General features: G+C 45.7%; 1 protein-coding gene across 7 annotated transcripts in view; it reads left to right on the top strand.

Annotated features, from left to right (window-relative positions):
* Positions 1 to 21581, top strand: part of UNC79 (unc-79 homolog, NALCN channel complex subunit) — a 143873-nt gene that overhangs the window by 27640 nt on the left and 94652 nt on the right. For all 7 annotated transcript variants that reach the window (XM_034768621.1, XM_034768620.1, XM_034768619.1 and 4 more), the window contains exons 9-18: positions 1885 to 1973; positions 3098 to 3138; positions 5663 to 5691; positions 9187 to 9416; positions 9781 to 9952; positions 10728 to 10958; positions 13045 to 13235; positions 14198 to 14321; positions 16180 to 16320; positions 18833 to 19054. In XM_034768621.1, coding sequence (XP_034624512.1) covers positions 1885 to 1973; positions 3098 to 3138; positions 5663 to 5691; positions 9187 to 9416; positions 9781 to 9952; positions 10728 to 10958; positions 13045 to 13235; positions 14198 to 14321; positions 16180 to 16320; positions 18833 to 19054 — 1470 coding nt within the window. The remainder of the gene's footprint in view (positions 1 to 1884; positions 1974 to 3097; positions 3139 to 5662; positions 5692 to 9186; positions 9417 to 9780; positions 9953 to 10727; positions 10959 to 13044; positions 13236 to 14197; positions 14322 to 16179; positions 16321 to 18832; positions 19055 to 21581) is intronic.

Below are 21581 nucleotides of genomic sequence, written 5' to 3'. Positions count from 1 at the left end.
TGGTGAAACTGGGTGACACAGCAAGGCTGCATCCTACTCTGATGGACCCCTCACCATCTAGCCTGCTCATGGGTCCTTTGTCGTGACCCTAGCCCTCCGGCTGGATGGCTGGTAGTCCTTCCCCCCTTTCAGGGTGCTAAAGAGTCCAATGCTTCAGGAGGCCAATCACCTTAGATGAGGGGCATACAGTCATTGATCTCTTTGAGTGTGGCCCACTTGCTCAAGACCTTAGTAAACCCTCCTGATGGGTTTGGTAGGGGAGCCTAGGTCTGGCCATTTTCTGGGTTCCAGGGTAGGAACCCTGTATAAAGGAGTTTGAAAGAAATTGACAACCCTTTACTGTTTCCCTGGTGTGCTTCCTAACATGCTGGTCCTGTAGACTGTTCCTCTAGTTCACATCTTGTGGTCCTCTCCTCCAGAGGGTCTGGTTTCCTAGGTGGCTTCTCACTGGTCTGTTACAGAGACCACTGTTCTCTGTGGCTCTACAGCCTCTCTGGCACTCCCCAGGCTATGCTCCAAACTGTCCTTTCAGTTTCCCTTCTGGTTTCCCACATCTAGAGGAGTGTTCCCCCAGCCCTCCTCTTGAAACTGGGTTTGTAGTTCTAGTCATCAGCATGTTCCTGATTCAGAGAGGAGCAGGCCCAGATTAACCAATGTGCACTTGGTGAACTTGCAGAAAGCCTACTAGAACACAAAACAACATCTTCCCCCACAAATCCCACATTTGAATGGTGCTGTGACCCTGTGTGCCAGGTTGCAATGCTACTCAAATTTGGTCCAGCCACCGTCATGTCATGCCACAGGGCAACTGGGTCAAACTGGAGTGAGTAGAGCTGTGACCTGGAGCTTGGCCCCCCCACTTTTACAATAATCATTGGACCAGCAGAAGGCTTGCTGTACCTCCACCCCTCCCCCCAGAAGTCCATGGGGGTGCACCTCCTTGCTTGAGAACCTCTGCTCTAGAGGGTTGGAGCAGGGCAGCAAAACGAAGTTTTGCCTAGAGCGGTGATTGTCCTAGCCACCTTACCCCCTTCAGGCCTTGTGTGGGTGGACACCCCATCACAGGGCCATGCCATGTGGCTGGTGTGAGCTGAAGTCTAGGCACCAGTACCCGTAAGGGAAAGATCACCCCGTCACAGTGTTCATGTCCAGACCTATGACCGTCCTGCTTCTAAGTACTTAAATAGTGTAATGCATCTGCTCAGATGTATGATCATGTTGCCATATAATGGCTAACCCACAAAGAGGATAAAAGCTTCACCACTAGTGCAAGACAATGGCGTTATTCTTTTAGCTCTGGTGACAGAGGCCTGCATTTTGAGAGTCAGAGCTCCTGGGTTCTATCTCTGTTATCACATATGTGCTGTATAGCCAAGAGCCATGTTGCATATATACTTGCAGCGTATAGATGTTGCAAGTGACACCACTGAGATTGAAAGTTCTAGAATTCTACCTTAGCTTGGCCTAAAAATATTGAGCCAAATTCTCCTGTATGAGAGTCTGCCTCTTAAAGAAAGAACTGCAATGACCATGAAATATAATACATGTGTTTAGTCATAGTAATGTAACAGAAAGACACACCTGTGTTACTGTGTGTAGACCACACCTATAGGCCCACTTAAAACAAAAATGTAGAAAACAGGACTGACAACGCTCTCCTTTTACACAGACTGGTTCCCTGTTTTGAGCTTGTCTTTGGCGGAAATCATTTTGGACACAACACTGGCAGGCGCTGAGTGCCTCCTGCAAGATGACGAATGCCCTCCACAAACACTGATGCCAGGGGATGCTCATTACTTTGTAGCATTAACCCCTAGGATTGTTATGAAACCAGAGCACTTTCATGGAGAGAGGAGTTCATTCTGTTCTTCCTATGTGTTTCAGATGTGCATAGAACCTTCCTTGTCTGTGGCTCTGGGTGATAAGCCACCTCCGCTTTACCTGTGTGAAGAATGCAGCCAGAGGATTGCAGGGTGGGTAGACTAAGACTTGGAGATGAACGATAATCACAAATAGTCAATTAAAAACAACCACATACAATTAGTATACAGCTCCAGATTCTAACACCCTCACTCATGTTGAATAGAATCTTACTCCACAAATAATCTAACTGAAGTTAATAGAGCCACCTGTAAAGTAAGCTGCTATCTGGTATGAGTAATTGTAGCAGAGTTCGGCCCAAAGTGAACAGCATTTGCTTTTAGTTTGCACATTAGTGAGTCTTAAAGATAAGATTTGTGAATTATATGATTTTGTTATGAATCTACACCCTTTTTGCACAAGAACAATGTCTCTCCCCTCTCCTTACCGTTAAGAGCACTGTAGTGAGGTCTTCTTTGCTGAGGCATCATTACTTTTATGGAAAATGTACTTCACAACGTTCTCTAGTGTACTCCATGAAGCAACTGCATAAGGAGTTAAAACTAGATCACACTTGTGAAGTACATGCAGAAATACATTCTGACATGAATTATCCTCACATTTTAAGTTTTGTTTGGAAACTTGTTAATTTACGAAATCCACTAATTTGCAATGTGTTGCCCAATCATTACTGCAAATGAATGAAGTTCTGCTTAGTTCAGAAGCTGTGCATATTTATTTTTAGCCCTTGTTTAACAGACACCTCTGTATCATAGCAGCTGCAGGGAAAAGTAATTAAATTTCACAGAAGTCACCTTGGTTTTGAAGTCATCCTTGATTTAGAGCTGCAGGGAAAAGTAATCAAATTTAATTGCAGCCATGGCTTCTAAACAGATATACACTGTATGGAACAGGTACTTTTCTTTTTTTCATGTTTGTCTAACACTGTTCACCATCAGTTTTTAATCTCAGGATATACAGAACACGTTGTATTTTCTAAATTGCTAAATTAATGTCTTCAAAGTAATATTTGAAAGCCTTGAACATGGACAAATATCAGCACAGTGGTAATTTGCAATCAATAGGGCATAACAAAGAGAACTGATTTAAAACAGCCTTCTATTTATGATGTGCTATTTACAGAAAAGCGTTTTCAGAACAGTGTAGATCACTGATATTTCTTTTGTGCAAAAATAAAATAAAAAGGGATGTTAATTAAATATTTGAATTATTTTAGGGACCACAGTGAATGGTTGGTTGATGTTCTCCTGCCACAAGGTAAGATATACTTTAAGGATGAACAACAAGTAATTGTGACTCTACAATCATACGTTTGTTTATTTTCCTCCGTTATCTGAGGTATTTGTATTATACTTTCAAGAAAACCACACAGAATACTAGAAAATAATAATTGTTTACACTTAAATGCTCCTTAGCATCTTCAGAGTAGTGTGCAAACATTCCTAGTTATTATTGTTATTAATTATGTTTATTATGGTAGTCCATAAGGGCAAACCAAGAGTGAGGCCCTATTATGCTAGGTGCTGTACAAACAGGCTAGCAGATGGTCCCTGCCCCAAAGAGCATCCAATCTAAATAGACAAGACAGACAGAGGCTGAGGGAAGGAGTAGAACACACAAGCAGAATGAACATTGTGATGGCAGCAAACATGTTAATTCTGCCATTTGGGGTGCATGTGGATTTACTTGGGAGGGGATCAGCTAAATGGAAAGAAAAGGGAAGGGAAAGCATGGGTGGGGCAGGGGAGAAGAGGGTAAGAGGTGCAGGTGTGGAGTGAAGCTGAGGTGAAGAGAATGTGAAGGAGAGGGAGGTGGAGGGGGTGGAGCAAACAGCCAGTCAGCACAGGGCAGAGAAGGTCCAGGCAAAACTAGAAAGTTCTCTGAATGCCTAGACATACAAAGGACCCTGCTTTGGCTGCTTCTGCTCCCATTAGCTGCAGTCTCTGGCTGGCTCCTGTCCTTTCTGTCTTCTCCCAAGCCCACATGGTGGGGGGATGGGAGTCATCACACTGAGGGCATTGGGACCTAGGTGGAGTGGTCTCCCTGCACAGCTGTGGGTGAAGGGGCATGCTGGGGGAAGGGTGGCTCTAGTGGGCCCCATTTGATCCCTTCTCTCCAGTGCAGCAGTCAGTATTGCCAACTTCAAGAGATCAAAAATCATGAGTCAGAGTCCCAAAAATCATTGGCCCCAAAATCATGACATTTTAAAAAAATATTATACTGTGTTTTTTAGGCCAGTCTCTTTATTTCTGAACTCCCCTTGTTCATTCCCAGGGGGTGTGCGTGTAACAGTGTTGCCCACTCTCCACATGTAATGGATAAGGTGATTTTTGGCCCCTGCTGCAGGAGCTCTCACCCCCACATATGCCCTTCTCCTGCCCAACAATTAACCCTGTATCCCAGTCCCCCATCAGTTCTCTCTCTCCCCCCCAACCTCCTCAGTACAAACCCCCACTCAGTTCAGTCTCCCAGCCCCCATCATCACCACCCCAGCAATTCAGCCCCCTACCCCATCCACCCCCACCGCCCTCAGTTCATCCTCCCAGCACTCACCCCATCTGCTCAGAACCCACCATCAGCGCTCACCCTCCTCACTTCAGCCCCCTCTGCAGCCTCCAGCTTCACCTCTGCTCCTTAAGGTTCTTCACCCTCCCCAGACCTGGGGGGCTGCAGTGGGGTCCCCTCTTCCACTTCCTAGGCTGGCAGGGGACCAGTCACCCAGGGCTGACAGCTGGAGCCACGGCTGTGCCTGGGATGACTGACATGATTTCTAAGTAGAATTAAACCTCACTTTTAGAACTCTCAAATGTCAGGATTTTTTTTTCAGTTGATGCTTATTTGAGGTTTGGCCCTCCTCCTTCTATCAGATGAAGTTTCTCTCCCCTGCTGCGGTGTAGCCAGCCAGCTGTCTCTTGTTAGTTTGATAGCTCTGCTTACCTGATATGTAAATGAATTCTCATTGTCCAAGTACTGTGGAATTAACTGCCGGATGGAGAAAACACCTTCCTTTGTTTAGAATGGGGTATCTCCTGTTTGACTGGAAACACATGATTTGTGCCATGGCTGACAAAAAAAAAATCCTGACTTTGAGAGTTCTCTTGCAAGATCATGAGTGAGGCTTAATTTTACTCAGAAATCGCAACTCTCACCCTCAATTCACAGGAACTGGCATGCATGAGCAGTCCTTGCTTTGCCTACTTCAGGACCTACCAGCTCTCATCTCTTGCATATTCTATAGTTTACAGCATGCAGCGACCTAACTTGACCCGAACAGCCTGGCACTGGGGCTGAAGTACTGCACTCTGGGGGATGACAATTGATGCAGGAGAGAAAAGCAGTTGTGGCTCACATTTAGATTTCAGTGGTCTGCATTTTATCAGCCCTTGTACCCAGGCGTTTATTATGACTTGCTGGTGGAGAGAAGGGGGCACTGGTTTAAATTCTGCTAGTATAGAAAGTGAATGTAATTATGAAGAACTTTCCTTCAAATTACAGTGCCTGACTTTGCAGTCCCTAGGCAGACAAAGCTTCCATTAATTTCACTGGAATTTTCGCCTATAGAATTCGGCCCATTGGCTGGGTACAGTTGACATCAATCATCTGATGTGTTCCAGATACAAGCAGGGAAACCTACCATATAGCTTGAGGAAAAGGATAATATTTGGAAAGTCAAGTCAAACTCTGGAGGCTCTTTTTACACATATGTTTCTCCCATGATTGCCATGGTAAGGGAGAAAAGTGATAGTACTGTGTTGATATTTTGTATACCTTCCCCTTACAGCTGAAATTTCTGCTATATGTCAGAAGAAGGTAAGACTAAGTTGTTTCTGTGATGGGGCATGATTTGGTGTGTTTGTGCGTAACTTCATCCCATTACTGTGTGATATATTTTTTGCCATCTGAAGTTTTTTCATAATGTATCCATTGCCACATTTGTTAAGGGAAAACGAAGGTGATTTAAAAGTGAGATTTGTTTTGGCTTAGATTGCTGCAGTTTGACTTTTTTGATTTTGAAAGGTTTCCATTAAAATGATAGCTTAACAAAGCAGTCTTATTGTGCAATTGATTTTACCAGTCTGTGTATAATACTATTGTAACCGTGCGGGACTCATCCTTGCGGCGCCTCTTGCTGGTACCTTCTGGGAATTAGATCTCCAGCCATCAGAGCGCCCTCTGCAGGCCAGTGTCCCGCTTTTGCCAGGCCCCCGTGTCCCTCCCGGACCCAGTGCCCCTTGCACGCCAGGGTGCTGCCCCCTGGCAGTACACCCCTCAGTCTCTGGGTCTCCCTTCCCCAGGGAACCCCCACTCCCACCAGTACACCCCTCAATCTCTGGGTCTCTCCTCCCCGGGGAACCCCCACCCCCGCCTCACCTCAGTATATGGCTACTGCCCAGTCCCCATCTAGCCCCTGTTCACTGGGGCAGACTGCAGTATATAAGCCACTCATCACAAGCAAGGGGGGTTTAGACCTGCTGCCTCTGCCTACCCTTGGGCTGCCCCCTGCAGCCCCAGTTCCTATTCGGCCTTACTCGGGGCCTGCAGCCCGGGGGGTTTCCAGGTCAGAGCTCCTCTGGCCTTCCCCCAGCCCTGCTCCACCTCAGGTACACTCCCCAACAGCCAGGCCCCTCCCTCTCAAAGGCTAGAGAGGGAGTATCTCCTGCTCCCAGCGCACTGCCAGGACCGGCTTTAGGAAGTGCGGGGCCCAATTCAAACATTTTCGGTGGGGCCCCGGCAGGGATGACTAACCATAAACCAACCATGTAAAAAAAAAAAGCCTTTAGTTTCTTCCATGTATTATTTACTTTCCATAACTATATCAATAATAAACTTATATATTATGTACATTGTGTCATATATGCTGTTGACTGGTTATTAGTGAGCTCAGTTTCACATGTGTGGGTCCCTGCCACTCCCTGGGGGTGTGCTAGGGTGACCAGATGTCCCAATTTTATAGGGACAGTCCCGATTTTTGGGACTTTTTCTTATATAGGATCCTATTGCCCCCCACCGCCTGTCACAATTTTTCACACTTGCTGTCTGGTCACCCTAGTGGTGTGCACATGTGTGGGTCCCAGCTGCTCCCTGCCCCCCTCATTGAAGCAGGTGTGCAGGGTTACTGGGAACTGCAGGGCACCACTGGACATGGGGCTGGCTGGAGGCAGGGCAGGGGCTGACTGGAGGTAGGGTCTGACTGCAGGCAGGGCAAGGGTTGCGGGGCTGGCTGGAGACAGGGGTGTGTGGGGTGGGCTAGCTGGCTGGCTTCAGGCAGGGCCGCAGGGGGGTGCGGCAGGGGTTGGCAGGGCTGGAGACTGAGGAGCGCGGGACTGGTTGGCTTCAGGCAGGGCAGGGGGTGCTAGGGTGACCAGATGTCCTGATTTTATAGGGACAGTCCCGATTTTTGGGTCTTTTTCTTATATAGGCTCCTATTACCCCCCACTCCCGTCCCGATTTTTCACACTTGCTGTCTGGTCACCCTAGGGGGTGCAGGGCTGGTGCGGGCAGGGCAGGGGGTGCGGGGCTGGTGCGGGCAGTGGGCGATGTGGGGCTGGCTGTCTTCAGGCAGGGCCACAGGGGAGTGCAGCAGGGGTTGGCTGGAGACAGGGCAGAGGGTGCGGCAGGGGCTGGCTGCGGGCAGGGGGTGCAGGGCTGGCTGGAGACGGGCTGATTGCGGGCAGGGGGTGCAGCAGAGGCAGCTGGAGCCTCGGCCCTTTAAATAGCCCCCGAGCCCCCCGCTATCCCAGGGCTCTGGGGGCTATTTAAAGGGCCCGGGGCTCCCTTGCTTCTACTGCCCCAGCCCTTTAAATAGCCGCGGGAGCCCTGGGGAAGTGGCGGGCTTCCGGCGGCTATTTAAAGAACCGGGGCGGCAGAGGCAGCTGGAGCCCCAGCCCTTTAAATAGCCCCTGGAGCCCCCCGCTACCCCAGGGCTCTGATAGCTATCTAAAGGGCCCGGGGCTCCCCTGCTTCTACCACCCCGGCCCTTTAAATAGCCGAGGGAGCCCTGGGGAAGCCCCTGCTGGGAACCCCAAGCCCTTTAAATTGCCCCCTGGGGAAGCCGAGCCACCCCGGTACAGAACACCGGCTCTTGCCAGTACGCTGTACCGGGGCTTGGGTGCGGGGCCCTCTTAGGCACGGGGCCCGATTCAGGGGAATTGGTTGAATTGGCCTAAAGCTGGCCCTGCCCACTGCCCTCTTATAAGGGCCAGCTGGGCCCTGATTGGGGTGTGGCCTCAGTTGAGGCTGCTTCCCCAGTCAGCCTGGGCTGCTTGTCTCCAGCTACAGCCCTCTCCTGGGCTGCTTTTAACCCCTCCGGGCAGGAGCGGGGTGATGACCCCGCTACAACTACTTATAAAGAGGAGAGAATGAACTATTAATTTAAAATCCAAGCATTTTATATATTCTGGGCCACAGTACTGAAGTACTGGATTAGTCCTTAATTTTGCACAACTCCCATTGTAGTCAGTGGATTTTGGCGTAGGTAAAGACCAACTCAGTCTTCAGTATTGGACCCTACACAGAGTACTGACAAACCAATCTACTTGCAAAACACACTAGCAACATTTTCTTAATAATAATTTAATAAGTATGGATAGTCATGTTCAAGGTCTCATGTGCTAGAAAAAGCTTGTACATTGAGCCAAAATCTTAGCTGGTATAGACTGGCATAGCTCAGTTGAAGTTAATTTATATTTCAGAAATTTTGAAAGTTACCCCGAATGAGTTGGTGTAAATTGGCATATCTCCACTGAAATCAATGAAGCTACATGGATTTAAACCAGCGAAGGATCTGGCCCTGTTATGTGTAACTTTCAAAAATTCTGAGCTATAATTAGGGAGTGAGAGAATTTTGCAGGACACAAGTATTAAATATTCACCAAAGTGAACTCCTTTTCCTTTCTGTATTTCTAGTTTGTTTCTAAGAATCACACTGCTATGAGGAGTGAGGGGAATGCTCTGAATCAGAGTATGTGTGTGCTTAGAAATAAATTGGGTATAGGTGAACTGAAAATTAGATGCTGTTATTACCTTTAGAGATTGGCCCAAGCCAGACAGTTGAGGTTGCTGGGTGAGGCATTGATTTGGCCCATTCCAGAGAAAGGAGACTATCCATGACATTCAGGTCTAGGTCTACGTGTATCTTTCCTTGAAGTTTGGTAATGCTTGGCTCCAGGGGCATGTTTTGGACCCATCTCTAGTGAATTTTAAAAAATGCCAACATATTAGCTAGCTCTGTTATGTTGATTTTTATTCTCGTTTTCAGTTCCACTTACTGCCACATGTGGCATGATAAACTCTGTTTGTTTCCAGAACTGTAGCTCACATGTCAGAAGGGCTGTCGTCACCTGCTTCTCAGCAGGCTGCTGTGGCCGCCATGGTAACAGGCCAGTGCGCTACTGCAAAAGATGCCATTCGAACCATCACAGCAGTGAAGTTGGGGCAGCTGCAGAGACCCACCTTTATCAGACATCTCCTCCCCCAATCAATACGCGGGAGTGTGGGGCTGAGGAACTAGTTTGTACTGTGGAAGCTGTGATCAGGTAATGAGGCAAACAAATAAACAGATCCTGACCCTCACACCTGTACTTGCAAATCCTATGTCCCAGGGCCAGGTTGTGATCCTAGTTTCACCAGCGTAAGCTACAGTGACTGCACTGAAATCATTCTGGTGTAGCAAAGATGAGAATCTGGCCGAGGGACTTGTACACATGTGTCTGAGTGTCAGAATTTGACCTTGAAAGCTGGGTCTTTATCTTATTTCATTATGTTTTTTACCCTTCAAGGACACTGTGCACAGGGAGATGAATGAAATCTAGTGCTTTAACTTGTAATAGTCACTGACCAGCTATCTACTTCCAGTGCAGAAAGGCTGAATTACTGGCCACATTCACCTTGTTTTTGCAGCTTGTTGAAGGAAGCAGAGTTCCATGCTGAGCAGAGGGAGTATGAACTCAACCGCAGGAGGCAGATGGGCCTCTCCTCTTCCCATCATTCCTTGGACAACACTGACTTTGATAACAAAGATGATGACAAGCATGACCAGCGCATCCTGAGCCAGTTTGGAATCTGGTTCTTAGTAAGTGTTCCTTGCTGTTTCTCTCTCTCCCCTCTTTCTGCAGGGTCATCTGTCCTATCATTGACCTCACCTTTAAATTCATTTAGCTTAATTCAGTCATTTACCAGGACAGTCAACTCTCAGAGACTGACAGCAATGGTGCCAGTTAGCATGAAGTGAACTCTTTTCCATTAGGAACTGGACAGAGATCAGCAATTCATTTCAAAGAGACTGTCAGATGATAATGCTTTTCAGTTAATACACACCTGAGCTGTATTCATACAAATACTGAGAAGCAAGTAGCTCCATTACCCCATTATCAGATGCAGAGTCAGGGCCGGCTCTAACTTTTTTGCTGCCCCAAGCAGCAAAAAAAGTGCCGCCCCGCCGAGCGCCGCGCCGCCGGAACCCCCACCCTGAGCGCCGCGCCCTGCGCCACCCCCCCGCCGAGCGCCGCGTCGCTGGAGCCCGCCCCCCCGCCGAGCGCTGCACCGCCGGAACCCCTCCCTGAGCGCCGTGCCGTCCCCCAGCCGAGCGCCATGCGCCGGAGTGCCCCTCCCCCCCACGGAATGCCGCGCCGCGCTGCCCCCCGCCACCCCAAGATTGGCCGCCCCTTACCAGGTGCCGCCCCAAGCATGTGCTTAGTTGCCTGGTGCCTGGAGCCGGCCCTGTGCAGAGTGGAATCTCAGAGAAGATGAAGAATCTTATAGAAAATGGTACAGTCCCCTCCCCACCAGCAGTTACCACAGTATCTTGGGATAAATTGAAAATTAGGTTTGTTTTTGCTGTCTTCCAGGTGAGCCTTTGTACTCCCAGTGAGAATACTCCAACAGAGAGCTTAGCTCGCCTGGTTAGTATGGTTTTCCAGTGGTTTCATTCCACAGCTTATATGATGGATGATGAAGTTGGTAGCCTGGTGGAAAAACTCAAACCTCAGTTTGTCACCAAGTGGCTGAAGACAGTTTGTGATGTTCGATTTGATGTCATGGTTATGTGCCTACTTCCTAAGCCAATGGAGTTTGCCAGGGTAAGAATATTTTCTGTATTTTGTCTGGAGGTTTTATAAAAGCCATAAAGCTTGAAGTCGTACTGTGGTATATTTACAAAACTTTAAGGAACAAATTCTGCCCTCAGATCAATGCATACAAGCCCAGATCCATAAGGGTATTTAGGCCCCTAACTCTCTGAGACAGGGTGCTCTATTCACCACAGGATGGCACCTCCTCCTGGCCATATTTAACATAAGCAATGGTCCTTCTTGTGGTTGTATTCCATCTCTCTGTCTCTTGCTCTTGGTCTGCAACCCTTCTCTCACCCCAGGAGCTGCTGCTGCTGCTTCATGAGTCAGCCCTCCAGCCAGGTCATTCAACGTTCCTCCCTTCCGAGGTTGTGTACCAAAGTCCCTGCTCACCAGCAGTTTTAGGCAATCCTCCCATTCACTGCCCCAAATGCCGGTTCCTCAGTGGCTAATGGGGAACCTGAGCCCACCCTCTACTCCAGGTTCCAGCTCAGGGACCCTCTAAACATCAGCCAAGGTGTGGTTCCCTCCTGCACCTTGCTGCCTTTTCCTGGGCCTCTTCCTTATCTCTGGAGGGCTGGATGCAGAAAAGAAGTTAGGTATGGTTATGCTAAGTGTCACAACACCTAACTTTTAAGCACCTAGAAAATCACTGTGGTACTCAATGCCTGAGTTAGGCACCTAAACTCCTATACAATGAATGTGCAGAGGCAGGCACCTCAGAATGAAATAAAACAAAAGCTCCCAGTATGCTAGGCAGGAAGCCAGCTAGCCAATGGGAGGTGCCAACAAGACAGGCCTGTGCTAAGCCCCATCCCACTCCCAAAAATAGGCACCTATCTCTGCTTGCTTTTCTCAACTGTGAACACTCCTGAAATTAGGCACCTATGCCATTGGTGGTGGTGGTGGTACCACTACCAGCCCTATATCTTTTAGCCCAGTGGTTAGTGCACTCACTTGTGATGTGGGAGACCCAGGTTCAAGTCCTCATCTCTGCCAATGGGGGAGAAGGGATTTGAAGTGGGGTTTCCCACCACCCAGAAGAGGGCTCCCTTCACTGAGCTAAGGGATATTCTGATGTGGGGCTCCCTCACTCTCTCCTGTATATCTCAAAAAAGATATACTGGCATTAGAAAAGGTTCAGAGAAGGGGAACTAAAATTATTAGGGGTTTGGAACGGGTCCCATATGAGGAGAGATTAAAGAGGCTAGGACTCTTCAGCTTGGAAAAGAGGAGACTAAGGGGGGATATGATAGAGGTATATAAAATCATGAGTGGTGTGGAGAAAATGAATAAGGAAAAGTTATGTACTTGTTCTAATAATATAAGAACTCGGAGCCACCAAGTGAAATTAATGGGAAGCAGGTTTAACACAAATAAAAGGAAGTTCTTCTTCACACAGCGCACAGTCAACCTGTGGAACTCCTTGCCTGAGAAGGTTGTGAAGCCTAGCACTATAACAGAATTTAAAAGAGAACTAGATAAATTCATGGAGGTTAAGTCCATTAATGGCTATTAGCCAGGATGGATAAGGAATGGTGTCCCTAGACACTGTTTGACAGAGGGTGGAGATGGATGGCAGGAACAAGATCACTTTACCTGTTAGGTTCACTCCCTCTGGGGCACCTGGCATTGGTCACTGTCGGTAGACAGGATACTGTCTGGATGGACCTTTGGTCTGACCCAGTATGGCCATTCTTATGTTTTTATGTTCCTGTTGAAGCTGTTCCTCTTTGGATAAATAATGAAAGAGTGACTAAAACAGGTGGACTTGACCTGGTGTTTTCCACCTTCCAGCTGGCTACTCTAACCACTGGACTACAGTCTTTCTCTACTGTGGATAAATACTTAAGTAGTCATTGGGCCAGGGAGAACTGCATTTAAATCTTCAGCTGCACTTCAGTTGCCCCTGGATCATATGAAAAAAAATATGCAGTTCCCATGGCTGAATCTGAAATATGCACTGAACTATACTATTGATCAATCATCATGATTTAATGTCTGTAAGGTGCCATGCAAATATATGATGCTATACAAATAACATGCAAGAATTATAATAGCAGCTAATAAACACTATTCCTGGAAATGCCCTCAGGTTGGTGGATACTGGGACAAATCCTGTAGCACTGTGACACAATTAAAGGAAGGTCTGAGTCGTATCCTCTGCCTGATTCCATACAATGTAATAAACCAGCCTGTGTGGGAATGTATTATGCCAGAATGGCTGGAAGCCATTAGAACAGAAGTGCCTGATAGTCAACTGAAAGAGTTCAGAGAAGTACTAAGGTAGGTAAACGGGTACTTGAGCTGTAACAATGGTGAGTATATTAATTAACAAGGGTTTTAGCACAAGGAATTGGTGATGTTGAATAAAAATGCCTTTCAGAACTGCTTTGTTTATATGCAATATAAGAGACAGTGACTAGATGCAACTGCATCATTAATAAATTAAAGTTGGACCTTAACTGGAACATTTGATCCAAAGTTCCACAGTATCACTGGATCTGTATCCGGATCCAAAAGTAGGGCTAGATTGACCTTTGCCCTGAGCGGACAACACGTCCGGGGGTTCAGGCACAGTGGAGAGAGCAGCCTCCAGGGAAGTGCTACTCCTCCCTTACAGGTGGGTCTGGAGTGGATCTGCAGGGGTGGGGAATGGGCACAGCTGAGCTGGCACAGAAGCGAATTAGTCTGCTACTGGTCTAGCAAATTATTTCCCCTCTGGAGCAAAGGGGAAGCCAGGGTGTGTGCTCTCAGAATCCCAATGCCCTATTTCATGCATTCTGGGACAGTGCAGCTACACAGTGCCTCTTAAACTTACAGTCGATCCTCAGTGGCTGAGGCCTGTCTCCAGTATGAAATGCATTTTGGGGTGGGAAAGGTAAAGAGAGAAATATTTCTATCTGTTGGAGGTAGAGAATGTCATCACTAACAGATGAAAATATTTCTGTTCACTGATCTCTCCAATCCATCTGCATAGCCTGGCTGAACACACTTTGAAATTTAATTTGAATTGTTATGATGCGTGACAGACCCACCAAACTCAGGAATGACTCCCAGGAGTCAGAATGACAATTGCAGGTGACACACTCCCTGTGTGATGCAAAATGAGCATGCAAGTGATACACTAGTGAGATGTTAGTAGTATTTAGTTGTGATTGGTATTCTATTAATTGTCCAGGTACGGTCTACTACGTACTGCACATAACAGCAAACCAGTGATCATATATCTTTATTCTTCTTTGCAGCAAAATGTTTGATATTGAGCTTTGCCCACTGCCTTTTTCCATGGAGGAGATGTTTGGCTTCATTAGTTGTCGATTCACGGGCTATCCTTCCTCTGTGCAGGAGCAAGCTTTGCTCTGGCTGCATGTAAGTGACTATTATGGATAGGTCAAGCTGAAGCAGCTTATTGGGGTTGTAATTAGAAATGGGTGAAATGGTTCAGACATAAAAGAGCTATCTTGAACTTTCACTCATCTCTGAATCAAACCTTTTTTAAGGGTCAGAAAGTCTTTTTCCTCTTCGCTTATCCCCCAGTGCAAGCAGATAGGTAGCTCAGTGCCTATAAGGGAGGCTAGATGTCACTCTCCCGTCTCAGGCGATAGGTCTGGCCTTTTGGTGGAAGGCTAGAAGCCCGTTTTCCCTTTGGCTGTAGGTTGTGTCTTGAGGGTAGGCCTGGTGCCACTGCCTCTTCCCCAGCTGCACTCTAGGATCTGCACCTAATTTGCTTTGTAGACTGCAGAATGACTTCAGGAACACTTAAGCAATTTTTAAGGGTCTTTTGTTGTGAAGAGCTGGATTGGATTCCCTTTGGAGTCTATCAAAACCACTTGTTGCCTTGACTCCACTGCTCTTGTGTACTAACCCATGAAGCTGGCCAGCTGGAGTGAAGGTGTACACCAAGGCCACCCAGAGGATTCAGGGGGCCTGGGGCAAAGTGGGGGAGCGGACATAAAAAAAGGCGCCACCCGCTGTGGCGCTTGTACTCACTGGGCGGCGCTCCGAGTCAGCGGTGGCGGTGGGTCCTTCACTTGCTCCGTGTCTTCGGCAGCACTGAAGGCCCTGCCGCCGAAGACGTGGAGCGACTGAAGGGCCCGCCGCCGAAGACCCGGACCGCTGCCGGGTGAGTAAAAATTAAAAAGGCGCCTCTAGACAGGGAAGGGATTCTTGGCCAGGGCTCGCGGGGCCCCTTTGGGGCCCGGGACCTGGGGCAAATTGCCCCACTTCCCCCCCACCCCCGGGGCGGCCCTACACTACAACCATCTGTGCATGGCAACCATTTCCCTGCATACTGAGCAGCTACTTGGATGATTGTCCCTCAGAGATTCATCCTGCAGGGTGCAGCTCCCCTTAAAGCCATGTGCATTTTACAATAGTTGGCCTTTTGTGAATATCACTTATGTCCATTGTTATTGCTCCTGCCCTGATGAGAGTTATTTGCAGCCAATGCTAGGTGACCTATTTGCAGAGAACAGTTTAGTTGATGGCTGTAATAGTTTTGTCTGTTGGCAAATTTTCCACCAACAGATTGTGCCTTTTGCAGATTTGCTTATTAACAACTGTTCGATGACTAGTTTGAACGAGCTCAGTTTTGTCTATGGTTTGTTCATGAAGGGGTCACTGTGAGAATTCCCTCTTGGTGATTTGCTGCATGTGATGGGTCCCTTGAGAAAAGGAAGAGCCCCTGGTCTGTTCACCAATATTTGAAATTGTTTGATGAATCTATTGAGGAATAATGAAAAGAGCTTTTCAGAATGGCCACAGGAATTATTCTGATTGGAGCCTTGGGGCACTACTGCAATACAAATAATAAATAGTACTAGTGGTATCACCTAGTGAATAGTTATTCATGCTAGTAGTTGTGTCATTTTTGCTTCACACAAACATCTCGTGAAAACACCTCACATCAGAAAGTTTGTGAATAAAAGTGGCCTCAAATATCAGCAAAGAGAGTTGTCAGGTTTCAGTTACAAGCATATTGGAGAGTGCTCTTTGTTGTACTCAGACAGATTTGCTTGGCTCTGATTCAGCCAGGTACTTAAGCATGTGCCTAACTTTAAGCACGAATAGTCCCATTGACTTCAATCAAACTATTCACATGGCTGAAGTTAAACACATGTTTATGGATCTTGTTGAAGTAGGGTCACGGTTAAAGTATTTATAAAGGTAGTTAGTATTTTTGGTCCGAGCTGAAAACTCATGCTTTTTTATTTTTATCTTTCTTCAGGTGTTATCTGAGTTAGACATTGTGGTTCCTCTTCAGCTACTGATCAGTATGTTTTCCGATGGAGTTAATTCTGTCAAAGAGTTAGCAAATCAAAGAAAATCAAGAGTCAGTGAACTGGCAGGGAATCTTGGAGCTCGAAGGGTATTATCTTTCATCTTGTTTTGTTTTTTCTTTTTCTCCTTAAAACAGTTTCCCTTTTAATTTGCATCTGAAGATTTAAAAACTTGCTGCCAATTACTCTAGCACTTGATTGGAAACAAAGTACAGATGTTGAGAGTGATAAAAATCAACACAGCTTGAGTTAATGCCAGCCTCCCATTTGATCAGTTTTAATTTATAAATTAATAATTTGGTAGATGTGTTGTAATTTGGTAGAGTGTAATTGTGAAATCTCTTTCTGAGTGAACTGTTTCACTTGGTGTATGGCATCTATATAATAGCTAAGCATTAGTATTTATTTTGTGTTGTTAACTTTTCCAACAATTTTCATTCTCTGTATCTTCTGTCCACTACCATCCACCAGCAATTTTTGATGGACATCTGGTCATCTAGGGTGAGCTTTCATATTCGTGTCACACATGTTTGGTAGGGCCGAGGCACTTACTGGTGGTGATGACTGAGCAGAATTAGTTTCCTTGTCCCTCCATTTTTCCTTGTATTTTACCTAACCTGCCTCTACACTCTCCAATATTCACCTTTCATGGAAGAAGAAGGAAACAGCTTCCTTTGACTTTTTGCTAAGAGCTAACACTTTGTCCAATAGGCAAGCCTGCTTAGAGGCTTTTTGAGGGGGTCTTTTTGGTGGCAGATGCATATTCAGTTATTGCAGTTAAATCCAATCTTGTCTCAATTTCTCTCCTCTAGTCCTTAAAATGTTATCTGCTGGTAATATGTCAGCAGACAACGTAGACTCTGAATCTCTAGGCTGTCTGCTGTACAAATCAAATGAACCAGTTTGCAGCAGCACAAACCCAAACTGGCCAATATTTAACTCATGCGACCAGTTGCAATAGATCAGACATTTGACTGAATGCTTCTCTAACAGCTCCTCCATTTGAAATGGATTCCTCTATCTGACTCTGGCTTCCAAAATGAATTCACTGGTCTTAAACAGAGAAAATGTGAAAAATGAAGCAAACATATTTATTGAAATCTGTGCATAAATTCTGAAAATCTGTTAGTACTTCATTTCTAAAACACTGTATTGTTTCCTGTGTAACAGAAACACAAGCATGTGTCATTAATAATAAATGGAAGCATGTCCTTTTGCTTTCATCAGCCTTATGAATTCTGCTCCGTGTGGCTCAAAACTGTAGAGTTTATCCTCTGATGTTTCATCTTTTAACATCACTTCCTTATCTTTACTTTTTTGCCGCTATTCAGTTATTTTTAGTTGAGTTACAGAAAAACAATGGAAGATCCTGCAGTTACTTGGCATGCAATGTTTATGAAAGCAGTGAATGTTTGTTTGCTGGTACTGCAGGTGAGGTGTGGAATGTTTCTTTCACATTTTTAGCACACCTATATTGGGCCAAATTCTGCAGTAGAGGTGCAGAAATGGATGTAAACTAAAGCCACTTGTTAAAATGTGTTCAGGCTTTAAAATTCCAAATTTGGATTTTGTGGAGCAAAAGAAGATAGGTTGGCGCCCAGAGGCATAGTGAATATTCAGGAGAGAACAATGTGATTATCACGCTAGGAGCCTGACTCATAGAGGCAAACAGGAATACTGCTAAATGACACCACACACAGCGCATGTGACAGTCAGGCAGCTTAAACTCAGAAGGTCAGATCCTCAGCTCCACTAATGGTGCAAAGGGGCTAAAAGCTGCCCAAAATGGGCAACTGAAGAATCCCTGGGTTGTAGCGGGATCCTCATCTGTTGTAGCATTGGCACTGCAGACAGCAGACTCATGGAGGAGAACACAGCTAGTCCAGGACCACTGTAGAATACTGTACAGAAGAAACACATAGTTTGACTATACTGTATTTCAGACAATAGTTGGCCTAAAAGTAGATAAATGTGCAGTTTGACAGCAGACTTCCCTGCACCACTGTGGGATTTTGTGTGTGTTACTGGGAGTGATGTGGGGTACCTATCATGGTGTGGGTGTAAGTTTCCTGTGTCTGTGTTGCTTTATTTTATGTTCTTTTGCTAGTTGCTTTTCAGCTATCTGACACATCTAGGGATCGCCTTAGTTGACCCTATTTTCTTAATACACCCTCTTTTTTTCATCAGCCACTACCCCGCTTTCAGAGCATTTGTGGGGTTCGATTCCTTTTGCCTATCATAAAATGTCAGATCAGTGTAACTTGGCTGCTTTATCACCTGTATTCATTTTCTGGCCAGTTTACACTAGGAGGCCAAATTCCCCTCTGATGTAACTTTACTGAAATGGGTAGAGTTACACCAAGCATTAATTTGACCTCAGCTGTCTTGCATACACCAACATGTATATCAGTGCAGAATTTGGCCCATTGTATTTATAATATATTTTAACATTTAGTGGCATTAAGAACCAGTTGAAAATGTACAAGAAACAGCCCTAAGAGGGAACAGTAAAGCAGTTTCCCTCATTTCCTTTAGTATCATACTAGCCAATGCCCAAGTGTTTAAAGTTGACTTGTGTGTATCCATTTTTTGTTTCTTCAGGTGAGTGTTGCCTCTGACCCTGGACACAGGGTTCAGCACAATATGCTGAGTCCTTTCCCAAGTCCTTTCCAGAGCCCATTTCGCAGCCCCATGCGCAGTCCTTTCCGCAGCCCATTCAAGAACTTTGGACATCCTGGAGGGAGGACTATAGACTTTGACTGTGATGAAGATGAAATGAATCTGAATTGCTTCATACTGATGTTTGATCTCATCCTGAAGCAGGTGCCAGCAGATAAAGAATGTCTATGTTAAACTGATGCAGAAATATAGTTCTCAATACTATACAAGACTCAGGGGGAGGGATAGCTCAGTGGTTTGCACATTGGCGTGCTAAACCCAAGGTTGTGAGTTCAGTCCTTGAGGGGGCCATTTAGGGATCTGGGGCAAAAACCTTGCTGGGGATTGGTCCTGTTTTGAGCAGGGGGTTGGACTAGATGACCTCCTGAGGTCCCTTCCAACCCTGATATTCTATGAAACCCACCTATGTTTTTTCTGAATGACCTGAAAGGAAATTAACTATTCCCATATTTAGATGAACACAAAAGTCAAAAGACATGAAAAATATGTGGATCTAAACAGTGTAATCAAGCTGATCACTTTATTGGGACTTCTTTGTAGAAATCAATTTACAGCTGTCAACCTGCAGAGTTTCATCGATTTAACTGAAAGTGCAATTTTAAACTAATCTAGTTAAACTTGTACAAAAAGCACCGTGGACACTTGTTTTGGTTTAAACCAGACTTATTTTAGTTTGCTTTAAGTCAATATCAGCACTTTTCTGTACAAGAAAGTTGCACAGGTTTAATTTAAGGTATAATTTAAAATGGCTTTAGTTAAACTGATGGAAACTCCTTGTGGACAAGTTGTTGAATTGATTAGGCTGAATCAAAATAAGCCACACTTAAACCAGAATAAAAGTGTTCACACAGAGGTTTGTATTGATTTAATTAAGGCACTTTATAAACTGATTTAAGGCCAGGTCTACACTGAAAAGTTAGGTTGACCCAGCTAAGTTGCTCAGGGGTGTGAAAAAACCACATCCCTAAGTGACGTAGTTATGTTGACCTAACCTCCAGTGTAGACAGCGCTAGGCTGATGGAAGAAATCTTCCTTTGACCTAGCTTCTGCCTCTGGGGGAGGAGGATTGACTATAGCAACAGGAGAACCCATCCCATTGCTGTAGTGAGTGTTTACACTGAAGTGCTACAGCAGGGCATCTGCAGTGCTTTTAAGTGTAGACATTTCTCTAGGGAGACAAGTCCTTAAGAACAGAGATAAACAAAACCAAAATAAACCACTTTTCAATTAAAATAACTGTGCGCACACACAGTTTTGCACTAATTTAGTGAATTAATTTTTATTAAATGGCTGCACTAATTGTAAATGTATATGTTAAAAAACCCATAAGGTGTATCTTCACTAGAGCCATGTCTACACTAGACACCTTACAGCGGCACAGCTGTACCAAGACAGCAGCGCTGCTGTAAGATTTCCCATGTAGTTGCTCTATGCCGACAGGAGAGATCTCTCCTGTTGACATAATTAAACCACCCCTAACGAGTGGCGGTGGCCAAGTCAGCAGGAGAGTGTCTCCTGCCAACATAGCACTGTCCACACCGGTGCTTCTGTCTGTATAACTCGGGGTATTTTTTCATACCCCTGAGCAATGTAAGTTATACTGACAAAAGTGCTAGTGTAGACATAGCCTAGGAAAAAGCTGTGTGTTTAATTTGGGTTATCTAACATGAGGTAAAATCCTAGTGACGGCAGTTTATTTTCACATGAGTTAGCAAGTCGAGTTAAAGACTGGGGGAGCCTCACTGCTAACTCTTGTGAAAACTACAAACTGCCTTGTTTTCAGCTAGGGTTTTACCTCATGTTGGTTAGGAATACATTTCTTTTCCTAGTGAGGACACCTCCTTAATGGGGATGCCATCATCCAGTGTTAAGGAATTCACTGGTACTTAACCAAGTGTTAAATTGGTGTGAAATTCTGAGCTCTGACCTTTTAATATAGAATTTACCAAATGAAGATTAGGAGCAGCAATAAAGATAAAGTACAGTCAATGTCTTTCTCATTCTTGTCTTTTTTATTCCATGTAGTGTTTTATTTCATTTAAGTCTTTTCCAACTTTTTTTTTTAAATGGCCTCCTTTCAGTTTCAGAACAGCTACTTAATCAGGATGATTAGCTGAAAATGGCATATCCCAGTGTAGTGCTCTCTAGATATAGGTCCAAATATCCAGAAATGGCCTTTGATTTGCAGTGCCTGATTTGTAGGTGATCAGCAGCTCTAAAAATCAGGTTCAGATTTCAGATCCCAGCCTCGGCTGAAGTCCCTTTGTACTACTCTAGTGATTCAGAGAGGACATAAAGTTGCCTTGAGTGGACAGATTAGGATGCTCCTGGTTGGAGGAGTCCCAGGGTCACATAGAGTTATCATAGGTAGCTCTACACAACCTGCTGTCACAGCCCCTGATTTAGGTGGCATGGCAAGAGTGTAGGCAGGAAAGAGGATGTGGCCAGAGCACTGCTGTGCTCTGATGATCCTCAGCTGGAGTAATGGCCCCTTGCGGCTGTTACCAATTGGGATAAATGAAAGGAGCCCAGATGGTTGGTCTAACTTGTGCTGAGAGCCAAACTGGACCTCACAGACTCAGGGATCAGGGGAAAGCACAAAGTTAGTGTAAAGCCATCTTTGTCTCTCCCCTCAAGTCCTGCACCAGCCACATCTCTGCTGGACCCAATG

This window comes from Trachemys scripta, chromosome 4 (assembly GCF_013100865.1).
Source record: "Trachemys scripta elegans isolate TJP31775 chromosome 4, CAS_Tse_1.0, whole genome shotgun sequence".
NCBI classification, from domain to species: Eukaryota; Metazoa; Chordata; order Testudines; family Emydidae; genus Trachemys; species Trachemys scripta.
The sequence above is the reverse complement of the archived record's forward strand: the minus strand, read 5'-3'. Positions and strand labels throughout refer to the sequence as shown.